The sequence below is a fragment of the Tauraco erythrolophus genome, chromosome 4, assembly GCF_009769465.1.
Source record: "Tauraco erythrolophus isolate bTauEry1 chromosome 4, bTauEry1.pri, whole genome shotgun sequence".
Classification (NCBI taxonomy): Eukaryota; Metazoa; Chordata; class Aves; order Musophagiformes; family Musophagidae; genus Tauraco; species Tauraco erythrolophus.
Genome location: NC_141468.1, coordinates 71,990,039 through 72,002,631, shown reverse-complemented (window position 1 = coordinate 72,002,631; position 12,593 = coordinate 71,990,039). Strand labels below are relative to the sequence as shown.

Here is a 12,593-nt window from a genome sequence, read left to right as displayed (position 1 = left end):
CAGTCCACCAGTGTCTTGTAGGTAGCTGCATTGCTCAAGCTCAGTGGGTTTATAGACAGTTTCCAGACGCAGATTTTGCATGTTCTGCCAAAAGCTGTTATAACGGGAGTTTCCTTTGACAAATGCATCATAGTTTATCATATGTTTCCTGGATCTAAACAAATGTGTATGAACATATAGGATTTAGCTGTACAATACCTTGTGAGCAAAAAAAATCACTCACATTGTGGGTTTTTTTTGTTGTGTTTTAAATATATTTAACTGTTTCTGTATGGACGTTCTTTTGTTAGATGTGGGGCCTGTATTATAAGCATTGATATTTTACCATTGAATCTGATGATTTTTGTAGTCTATGTGAAGGGAAGAACTTAACCTGCGTAGCCTGTGAACCGGTGGAGGACACACTGACACTGACAACACCTGTTCCAGAGGAGGACATTGAACTACCACCCAGTGAATACTCTTGCAGCAAGATGATGGACTTGGCCTTCCTAATGGATGGTTCCAATAAACTGTCAGAGGAGGACTTTGAGCAGCTGAAGACTTTCATAACTGGCATGATGAAGAAACTCCACATCTCTCAAAAGAAAATCCGAGTGTCAATTCTGGTGTATAGGGCTGGCCCAACAATCTATCTTGGCCTTAAAGATATCAAAACAAAGTCCCAGATGAGAAAAATTGTCCAAAGCATAAAATACACAGGTGACGATGTAGCATCTGCCGCTGAAGTCCTCAAATACATTGTATTTCACGTGTTTGGAAAAGCTGAAAGGACCAATGCTGCCAGAATTGCAGTGTTGTTTATAGCAAGCAAGTCTCCAGGAAAACTCCGCAGCATCCTCTCAGCTTTGAAGAATAAAAAAATCGCAGTAATACCTGTGGGGATTGGACCATATGTTTATATGGAGCAAATCAGGTTCATTGAAAAGCAGTCACCAGATAACAAAGCCTTACTAGTGAACAATGTGTTAGAGCTAATGGATAATAGGGATCTCCTCATTGATCGTCTATGTGCTCTTGGACCTGAAGAAAGTTCTCTGTTACAAGCTACATCCACTCCAACAGTATCCAGTGTCTTATTTCCCCCCTGGGGACTCACAGCACCACCACCCTTTTCAGAGAAGCCCACTCGTAAAAGTCTGGACATTGCTTTTATTGTGGAAGGATCTGACAATGTAGGGAAAGAAAATTTCAATATCATCAAGAAGTTCCTTGAGCGAGTGATCACAGGAATGAGGGTGGGACAGGAAGATATTCATGTTACAGTCATGCAGTATTCAGAGACTGTCACTCTGGAGTATTCCTTCAGGGAAACACAGTCAAAGGAAAGTATTATTGAGAAGGTGAGGAGCATACCCTACCAAGGAGGGAAGGCTACCAACACTGGGAATGCCCTCGATTATATTTCTAAACACACATTTACATCAGTGAATGGGGGCAGACAAAGTGTTCCTCACTTGGTATATATGGTGTCATCCAGTCCTTCCACCGATGTTATCACACGACCTCCTGGGAGCATAAATGTTATTCCCATAGGCATAACCCCCAATGCAAATATCCAAGAGCTCAGAAAGATCAGTCAGCCTAATAACCCAATTATCTTGCATAGTTATAGCACACTTCTTGAAGAAGGACCTCAATTAGTGCTGCAGTCGTGCTGCTCTCATAAACTTTGGACAGATATTACAGGTAAAGTTGGATGTATTTTCTGTATAATTTCCACTTTCTTCTCACCACTCTTCTTTCTCCCCCTCACATCACTGAAATTTGAAGGATTCCTGTATCTCTTCCGATAGCTTGTTATCCACATGCCAAGGAAGGAACATTTATGTTCACTGGAGGTTAAGGATGCTGTCCCAGTTCAGCAGTACCGAGCACAGACCTGCAGACAGCCTTCTGTAGGCTCAGAAGTCCTTGGCTCCATTTGTCAGTGAAGTACAGTAGCTTTCAGATAGATTGGAGGGTGACAGAAGAAAAATGTTATTCTCATCTGCTTGCCTTAAGTAACTTAAAATTATACTTCCTCTTTCCTGAAGAGACTTCATTGTTTTCTGGTTTGTTTTTGTTTGTTTGTTTGTTTTTGAGAGGAGTTATTTTGTGGGTTTTGTTTGGTTTGTTTGGTTGTTGTTTTGTTGTTGTTTGGTTTGGTTTTTTTGTTGTTTGTGGGTTTTTTTTGTTTGCTGTTGTTTTTGTTTTAGGCCCCTGAGGGTAAAATAGCATTAGTAGAAAAGCAGGAATCGAAATACCCATGTGTCCCACTGAGTATACATCTCAAGGTTTTCTTAAAGAATCATCACTTACTGTTCGAACTGGTCACTATCCTGCTTTGTTTTCCCAAAATGCAGGTGTATCTGACTTTTCTGCTCCTACCAATAGATTAGCAAATGCTACTTCTGGTTATCATGTATAAATAACCTTTTTTTTCTGCCTCCCTCAGAGTTGTGCAACAAACCAATAGATGTCATGTTTCTTCTGGATGGAAGTTCCAATGTTGGAGCATCAGAGTTTGAGGAAATGAAAAACTTTGTACGGGCATTTATTGAAAGTGCCGAGATCAGTATGTATCTGCTTTTTAACTCAAACACATAAAGATGTTTTGTATTCTTTTGTTTATACAGGGCAAAACAGCTGCTCAGTATAGTGGTTTTTTTAAATTTCTATTTTAAAATTACTCATTTTAATCCCTAAAAAAAAAAAGTAAGTTTATATTGAGGAAATGGGGCTAGCGAAGCTTTTGGTTCAAATGCAGTTCAGTTTCCTCCCAAACCAAGCTGTTCTGGTTAAGGTGAATAAAAGTTTGACATCCAATTCAGGGAATCATCTGATGAGAAATAGCTCGGACAGCAGCTCTGATGAACACTTCCCTTGATATTGTACTGGGCATCAGGTGTGTGTGTACTAAACAGGCAAGAAGATCCCTGTCACAGGATGGAGATTTAGTTGAACTGTTATTCTGTGGCAGAAAAGCAAAAATGTTTGGTTTTGGTTCACTTCTGAATTAGGTTCAACAGACTTGAAAATAATAGTTCAAGTTCAGTTCTGGTTCAAGTAATGGATGATTAGAGGGGTTTTTGTTCAGGGTTGGTCTTTGGAACGGGCATTTCTGGCTCTGACCAGCCCTTTTTGGCTAACCTAGGGTGCTGGAACTGACTTTTTAAGATTTATTTCCTGACTCATGTTGGATGGCAGACACTTTTTGGGAGTGCTAAACTCACTGAGCTTGGAGAGTATATACTGATGGGAGGTGCACCTCTACTTAGGTCATTCAGCACAGATATCATCAGTGCAGCCATCCCGACAGAATGCCATATATCGTGCACATACATGAAGGGACCATGTGGCACACCTAGTAAATTAGGACATTGTGTACCCTTGCACCAAGTCCATCCTCATGGCAGGGGCTGCACAGGATCCTGTGTCTTCCCAGTGGCATTTGTTTTAACAAACCTGGGTTTTTTGATCAGAATTGTACTTTTTCAATTCAGCACTAAGTAATTGCCATGCAGCAACTGCTGTTGCTGCTGGTGTTTCCTACTGGATGTTGACATTTTTGTCTTATACCTGTGCTTCCAAAAGAGGTGATTACCAGCACTTGTACTAATTAGCTCATAGAGGAAAAGTATGGCAGTTTTGTATGTCTAGAATAACTCAGAATTTTTTAGAGGTCATAAATGGAAGACACATGTTTCTGAAAATTATGTACATGCTTGATATAGAGAAGCAAGCCAAGTGAAATAAACACAAACTAAACAATAAACAGAAAATTTGTTTTAGCCTACCTGTTTTCTTTATCTTTGAAGGCTGTAGTAGTGAATGCTACATCATTAACAGCAGGACAATAATAATGTAGCTATGAAGTGAGAATTCGCTATGGCCTCGATTTTAAGTTTTATTCATACTTCTTACATAATGTGTAAGCAGAACCAAGATGCCAGAGGATAGCAGAACTTGGAATTTCTCTTGGATGCCCTTTGCAGGTCATGCTCCCTGAGTGTACCATGTCCCACGCTGCAGCCTGATGCATGTATAACAAGGAAATTTGCATGAAAGGTAGTCATCCAGAGGAGCCTGGCTGGTCAGACAAATGGGGCATCAAACTACTGCCTTTGTAAAACAGTGTGCACATTAAAAAAAAGTGATGTTTAGACATTTTTAAAATGGCAAAGAAATGACATTTGGAGATCAACAAAGTGAAATTCTCCAATCATGATCAAATTTATTTGAGTTAAAATACTGCTTGCTAATTCCTGACAGAAGAGCAACTGTTTCCAGCAACACTTGCACATTTTTTCGTCTGGGAAAAGTTCAGTTTTGATCTTCTGATTGAAAATGCAGCTTTCACACTCTGATGGAAAATCGCTATCTAGTTGTGCTTAATGTAAAACACAACCATAGTGTATCTTTAGATTTATTTTAAGACATTCATATGTATTGCTTAAAATGTTTATTTTCTGCTTTCTGCTTCAGGCAATACTTCGATTCATGTGTCAGTTCTCCAGTATGCCAGGGAAAATAATCTAGAAATTTCATGGAACACACCTCAAGAGACCGAAAAGCTTGTAGAGATGGTGCACTCAATTAAACAGAGGGAGCAAGGTCCTACCAGGCTAGGTGAGTGATTATGTGGATGTTGATGTTTAAACAAGAGGGGAAAAAAAATCCTAGAAATTCTGAATATGGCCTGGCCCTAATCACAAGTTCATGTCAGTGCTGTTGTGGTAATGTTCTGCAGCAGGACTCCTGTTTTTTTAGTTCACACATGTTTTACTATATATACATTTCTTGGTAAAGGTTCAATTTTCTCTATTAAAATGTATATGTACGTTACTCGAATTAGGGTTTGTCTTAATGTATTTTGTGAAGAAGATGACCCGTTTCTTTTTAGCCTTGAAGTAATTCTCAGGTTTTGCATTCATTATCTTTCAAGCAAGCAAAACATAATTGAGAAGTAAAGACTTAGATCGTTAACCTTTCAGCATCAATTAGTTGATTAGAAGTTTAGCAGCAGAACTGCTTATGCTGACTTCAATAGCTGTCCTTGCCAGATGTTTGTTACTCTGTACCAAGCCAGTGTAACTGATCTGGTTGCAAAATAACTTAGCAAAACAGTAGTTATGTTCTGGGTGGCTCAGTTCCCTCATCCAAGTTGCTGTGCTGGTCCCACAAGGACTTGGGCTGGCACAAGGCTGGGGATGGTTCCAGGGAGCAAGGATCGCCTAAGGCGGCACCTTAGCTGAAGAGTTACTTGTAAAACATCATCTGCTGTTCCAGACAACTGCATCCTGAAAAACATGTCCGCTTGGATTTCCATGTGCTAAAACATAACACAGATTTCCCACTGGGACTGTGGAAATTCAGTACACACACATGCATCGGTTGTAGGCTTCAGCAAAAAAATGATTCTCCTACAGCCTATCTGATCTTTCACCAGATACCCTGAGAATTTTGTTCTTCTGGACTGGAACCACATTTGCTCTGGCAGCCACCTAGCATTAGGGTCCTATAAGAGTTGAGGAGTACACAGATTTTTAGGGTCTTTGGCCTACTTCAGACTGTAAAGAGTTATTGGTACAGAAAAGTGAGAAATAAAACCTGACTTCCATAGTTCGCAGGAGGATTAGCCATGATTGCTTTCTCAGCCTGGAGAAATAAAAATACCAGATGGCTGATGAGACTTCTATAGGCTCGTTGTGGGATAAATTGTTACGTATAAATAGATAAGTTTCATGAAGCCTTCCACGTAATGCGTGTAGTAAGCCACACTGAACTGCAGGATAAACAGAGGAAAACATGGCCTTTGGGAAATGAAAGGGGAGAGGCAGCCACATGACATACTCGTTAGTGATTTGTTTATGTCTCATTGGAAAATGCTCAGAGATCATAATGAGGGATGTGGTGTAATCAACCAAAATGGAATCGAGTAGAAGTAGTTCCTCCCAAATGAAGTAATGAAAATAAGTCACTGTGGTCCTTTCCTGCACCTTGTCGTGTGTGTGAATGCGTCTGACTGTGTGGGAGACTCGGCATCCGTGGGAAACGCATGGTCATTCATGTCATTCTGTCTGTGCTCAGGCCTCTGGAAATGCAGAGGCTGCTTAAAAAGTGTAGGTGGCTTAGTCTGGATGTTGCAGTTCCTTAGGCAGCTGTGGAAATCTTTCCTAGCCTATAGAGAGAGGGCTTGATCAGGATTTACCAATCAAAAATATCGTTACTATCAGACCAGTGCTGTTTCTTCTCAATTGTATTGGCTTCCCTATGGTAGAAACATGATCCTAAGTTATCCTTATTCAATCTCTGCTGATCCAAATCACCCTATTTCGGTCAAAAAAGCTATATGTGCAGAGAGCAACTGTGGGCTCTGTTGCCATCGCTGCTAAAGTCTTACTGCAGAAAGTGTTCCCTTTTCTGTTTCATTTAACTAAAAGGAAACTCCAGGAGAGAGATGCATTTTATTAGTGAGAAGTAATGAAAAACCACTGAGTATTTAAGGGCATAGGCAAAACGAAAAAGAGCAGCCTGTACCACAAATCTTTCCCGTGCTTATGCAATAAGATAACATCATGCAAACTTTGGCTCAAGTAACTATTGAGAAGAAGCTCTGGGGATATTCAGACATAATGAAATTGTGTACAACTTCACCTAAGAAATAACTGAAAAAAAGACAACTGACTGCAGGGAAGAGCTAACTGTGTAAGTCTTAATTCAGCCAGAAGTGGTCTATGCAAGAGAAGTGGGAATCACATAAACACACCTCTGTTCAGCATTCATGGGTATTTAGAAGCATTGTAGGGAGCACATTGAGTCTCTGAAGTAAATATCAGTAAATGCTTCATTAAAACCATGATTTCGATTGCTTGACCTTTGCTGAAATTACCTCATTTCGGCTGATGTTCTCCATGCCCACTGCCTGCCTCAGACTCAAAATTTGGAGGAGGTATGATCTATGTGGCTCACTTGTATGAAAAGCATTGTTAAGGAAATATATGTGGGGTTTTCTTCTCTGTCCTTCCCCAATTTAGGAAAAAAATCTTAAATATTTAAACTGAAACTTTCTGTAGTTGCTAACATGTTTGATTAGCAGCATTGATCTTTGCCTGTCATTATTAAGATGGTATAAGTGCTTTAAAATTCCCCTGTGGTTCAGGAAGTAAAAGCTCACCATAGCACTCTCCTTGATCCAAATCTCTGCCCTGAGTGATGTGGTCTGTGCAGAATGTTCAAAATCCAGCCCTTATCACCTGCCTAAGGTTGTGATTATGCCAGCAGCTGCCCTGACCTAAGGGCTCTCATCCACTGAAAGACAGAGCTCTTCCTCGCTTGCTCCCCCACTACTGTTTCTGAATTGGTGGTGTCATCTCCATTCTGAAGCCAGCTTTGGGTACTTACTAGTCTCTTCTCTTAAATTCATTGTCCTAGCAGGGTTTTTTTGTGTGTGTTTTTGCTTGGTTTTTTTTCAGTTCATTTCTTAAAAGGTTTGTGAGTTGAATGTTGTCCTGGTGGAGCTCAGGGTCATGACAACTCCTTTGGTGTTAAGAGAAATGCAGGATTTGCAGCCTGTGGAGTCAGAAAAGCAAAGGAGAAGATTTGGAGCCACGTAGCCTCCTCCCTTCAGTGCTGGTGGGATGTTGGACTGACCAATCTGTGCTGCTCTTAAAGAGTCCAGCCATTCTTTTAATTGGCACACGTTAATTCCAAAATACCAATGTGCTGAGAATCAACTCTTTAAAGCATTGATCTGTGGGATAGGTTGGCAATAGCCATTTTGTTTTGAAATTAAAATAATCTGCTATTTTCAGTTTAAAAAACCCCTCAATTCAATGTCTAGTCGAGTTCCTAAATTAAGATATAAATACTAGCTTCAGGATTATCATCATGTAGGATTGCTCCTGATTAGACAAGTCCTTGGTTAAATAGGTGCTTTCAGAACTATCCACAGACTTCATAGCCCATCGCTTTTTCTCTACCTCTTCAAGTGCTGAGGAGACTTTCTGTTTTGCTTCTTTCCCAGGCAGCTTTCAGTACCTGTAGGTGATTAAGACCTCGTGTAGTACTTTTTCTTTTTTGGTGGAGATGTTGCAGAAGTGTTAGTGAAACCACTGAGGCCACTTAAGGCACAGATTCACAAGTTCCCGGCAGGAACCTCCGCCTAGCTGGAATCCCCCGTCTGTCACAACTCCACGGAGCCTCATGGGGGCTTTATGTTTTATTCCTCATTTCAGACAAAATTAAAGAAAATAATTGCGAAGGTTGCTTTTAAGCAGTTTCTACTTTCCCTGAGGCACCCACTAAACCATTAAATGTCTGTGAATTGGTTTATTTTCCTCCACATTGGCTTATTCTGAGATGAATCTTGTTTTTTATTTCTTGGATGTATTTCAAATGTTTCTCGGGCACCTTGTGCTCTCTCAGTTCATTCCATGATGTTCATAACTGCTCCCAATCTAGTATCTGTGATTCAGATTAACATGCCTTTTTACACGTTTTTCCTCCTTTATCCAAATCATTAATGAAATTATTCAGCAAGGCAGAATCTAGAGTAATTCCCTGTAGGCTCCCAGTAAACACCTCCAACCCTACTCAACAGATTGTCTTTTGTCCTTAAAGCTTGTTTATGTCCATTTATTCAACTTTCAGTCCTTGCAGGAGCCTCTACATGAAACGTTCTGAATTATTACTTCAGAATACGAGTCTGGCTTGAATGTGCATCAGATGATTTTTAAATAAATAAATAGAAAATATTCAACTAATTAGCCCTTATTGAGCAGTTTTTTTCAAGGCAACCAGAAAAAGATTCTTATAAAGCCTTTTCTGACTGTCAGAAGTTCAGCATCAAACGTTCATAGTCTTAGCTGAGAGGAGAATACTGTGCAGGGATGCCATCCCTTCTGCATTTTTTTCCCCTCATCTTTGTTTTTGCTTTAATGATTATTCCAAACATGACTTTTGTTTTGTACACTATAGTGTAGTCAGGAGTGTATCAGCGCTGAAAGATGGAAAGAAGGTGTTGTGGTGTGGCGTGATGGCAGCCTTTGGAATGACTGACCTGCCCTTTCTAAAATGGCCAGTATAGATCAATATTTTTTTGTTTTTTCTTTTTATTTATTTGTATTTTTTCCATGGACATGCCCAATGACTAACAATCATGCTCTACTGGCAGAGCTGAAAGGCTGCTGGGGGCTCAATGCTCCTGCAAGCTAGATCTTTTTGTTCAGCTATCCAGATAAATGTTTAGATGGTCAAATTTGGGAAGGAGGTGTGTATGTGTGCACGTGTGAAATTAATTGTGACCACTATGCCTGCCAGGATCAGCATAAGTGTACCGTGTTAGGAGGGAGGAGGTGAGGGAGAGATGACCAGACACGCATTTCCCATCACGTCTACTGCCATTGGGAACAGATTTTATTGCGTGTCATGCTGCTCTCAGCTCTATTATTCTCCTGTATGCGATGAAGGCTTTTGGCTTTGAGACTTCCATCTTCATTTCTCATGGGTTGTATGTCTAATGCCTAAAATACACGTGAGTATAGCAGCCATTCTGCTTCCAAAGCCCATATGTTACCTTTTTTTTGATAGCACATTGTATATGTGAGAAACAGAAATGGTTTGTAACAATAATACATGAGACTAACATAATTTACTCTTATGTTCAGTAAGCAGGAAGATGTTGACTGCTAGTCTCGGCTTAGGGTCACATGCACATACAGAGAAAAATCCTTAAAAATGTGTGACTCTTAAAGCCCATAGCAAACCTCCCATTCACTTCACTGGAGCTTATTTGATACCCCTTGTCAGTACTAGTAAATGATGTTTTGGCCACTGCCAGATTTTATTTAAAGACAAAAAAAAAAAAGTTTTGTTGTTTTATGGAGCAGGATTCAGGGTATTTTCTATTAGCATTTGGGTTTTCTCTGGGGTCCATCACTGAAATAAATAGCTGGTGGTGTGGTCCCATACAGCTACACAGATTTAAGAGTTAGAAGGGCCCATCCCCAGTCCCCTGACATCTCACTGCTGCACACTTGCACTGCCCTGCCCTCGTTCTCTGGGAAGGGTTGTGCATTGGGCCTTCAGTCAACTGAGAGAAGGGCCAAAATATCTGAGAAAAATGCATTGTATGGGTTTTTTTTTTTTGAACGACTATTTTTGAGACATGAAATTTAGACCGTTACTGGTATGCAAATGGCATGATTACTGTTATGTTGCAGTCTGGTGGTAAGAAAACGTTCAAGTTGGTTGGCTTTTTAGTCAATATTTTTTATTACGACCTCTGAGGGGTTTGCTATTACCTTCCCTGGTGAGACGTAGAGACAAACAGCAAGATGTGACAGCTTCCAGCTTGGGATGGTGACTTTCTGAATCCCTCTAGTAGGACAAAAGTGTTTTTTGATCATGTGTTCAGACACCTGGCTCTTTTCTCTGGAGCTGGCTTCAAAATAAGAGGAGAAATCCAAAGAGTTCTTAGTACACTAAACCAAATTTTCCATACATTAAATTGAGTGATTGTTTTTGGGGGACTTTGAAGTACTCCCTGGTTTTCTTACAATGAAACACGATTTCTTTTTTTAGAAATTATAAAAATAATGGATTTTCCAGTTTACAGATATGTATGAAAGTTTCTGGAAGTTTTCAGAATTCATGGAAAAAACTAAAATGGAGCTGGAGCAGCTGGTGACCACACCAACCACACAAAAGTCAGAGTCATTAAAAAAGATAAACAGAAATTCCAAGTACTTTTCAAAAATGAATGAAAAATCATTTGTGATTCTTACTGTGCAAAAGTTTAACCTAAAATATTTGAAAGTTAAAACTTGAAATACTTTTTTAGTAATTATTTATAGGACAAAAGGGAAATGAGTCAATTTTCTGGCACAGTGACCATCTTGGAGAAATCTCAGGGACTGGAATATCATAATAGTATTTTCTGTATTTTGTTTTACCCTTCTTTATAACTAACATGCCATTCTGCATCTAACATCTACCCCTACAGACACAGAGAATAACTACTGGAAGACAAAACTATTTGTAGCAGTGATTATGAGACAGCTGTATAGTGCATGAGTTAATACCTGCTATTGGTTATTTTTTCTGGTGAGGAACAGTTTGTGAAATGCAATTGCCATCACCCAACTAATAATGATGTTTTAAAATATATTTTGTTGCAAGTAGAAAATTTTGTAAAATATATTTTGTTGCAAGTAGAAAACCTCAAAATTTTGAGGTTTTCCCTGAAGAGAAGCTCTTAAGTGCTTTCATTTCATCTATAAAATATAATTCAAAATTATAGTGGGAGTGAAAATCAAATCATAGGAATGAAATAAATCTACACAGTTGGAAGAACTAAATAGAAGATAATCATTGCAACAGAAGAGAAACATCCCATTTTGTTCTTAAATACTATCGAAAGCTTTCTGTTGATTTTTCTCTTCTTTTTTCCTTCTGATCATAACTGACATTTCCAAAAAGGATTTTTATTTAAACAAACGTGCGTCTTCCTATTTGAAAACTGGTGCTTGGGAAAATATGTGACCTTCTCTAGACAGGAGATTGCTAGTGGAGGTAACGATGCCTGATAGATGGAAGCTCGTAGGCGGAGAAATTGATGTGGATCCTATTCCTGTGGTAGGTCTGACGGGGCCTGGCAGCAGTTTCTAGTGGGTCCCAGCTCTTCTCTTTAGTTGTGGGCGTCTGTGTGGAGAGATGACACATGAAGATGAGGCTGAGGCTCTGGGGAGGAGATATTGATAATGGGGAAGAAGAGGTGACTGGATAAGGTGGGGAGAGGATATGAAGCTGTCAGTCAGGGATTGTAAGGTGTGTGAGACAACAGGAAAGGATGGGGAAAGCAACAATATTTGAGAAGGGAACGTCACCTCCAAAACAGTACTGTGGCAAAGGAAACATTTGGACTTTTTCCAGATACCTATTGGCTAGATTCTTCCAAGGGGTAAATTCTTCCTGAAACCCTAATTAAAGCCTTGTAGAATATCCAGTTGCTGTTACCACATTATTAATAGTCAATGTGCTGAATGAGCTTCCTAGAGGTTGCCCCGTGCTTTCAGCAGCTTGGGAAAAGGATCTTTGCTCCTACTGGTGGAAGGGGTTGGGTGACATGATGAAAAAAGACGTGAAGTGCAAAGCGCTCAGGTGTGCTAAGGTATTCTGGAGGTGTGCTGGTGAATTATCTATATCTGACTTCCAGTGTTTGACAAATGTGTGTGTTATTTGAAATTGTTCAGTCATTTCCTCAGGCAAGCGTATTTCTGCTCCACGGTTATTGCAGATTACTCAGAGAAACTAGTCTTTCAAGTACTCATTGTTCACCGTTCACTGTTTGCCCTGAATGTCACATCAGTCACATGGTATCGCTTCTACTTCCTGACCTGATAACTTCCAAGCCCAAAGGAGCTTTTAAGCAAGCTGCATGTCATGATTCCCAGTATAAATATTTGTGCAAATGCGTGTCTGAGTACAAGTACTAGCAAAGTGCTTGCTTGCTGAGGTCATGATTTTGAACAAAAATGTGCCTGAGTGTTCACAGATGTTAAATGGAAGGGCAGCAGCTACCCATTTAAGCCAGCCTGTGATTCGGTAGG

General features: G+C 39.9%; 1 protein-coding gene across 1 annotated transcript in view; it reads left to right on the top strand.

Annotated features, from left to right (window-relative positions):
* VWF (von Willebrand factor) overlaps positions 1-12,593 on the top strand; it is a 139,293-nt gene that overhangs the window by 71,507 nt on the left and 55,193 nt on the right. Inside the window, exons 28-30 of the mRNA XM_086610754.1 lie at positions 350-1,689; positions 2,438-2,557; positions 4,468-4,611. Of these exons, the coding sequence (XP_086466880.1) occupies positions 350-1,689; positions 2,438-2,557; positions 4,468-4,611 (1,604 nt within the window). The remainder of the gene's footprint in view (positions 1-349; positions 1,690-2,437; positions 2,558-4,467; positions 4,612-12,593) is intronic.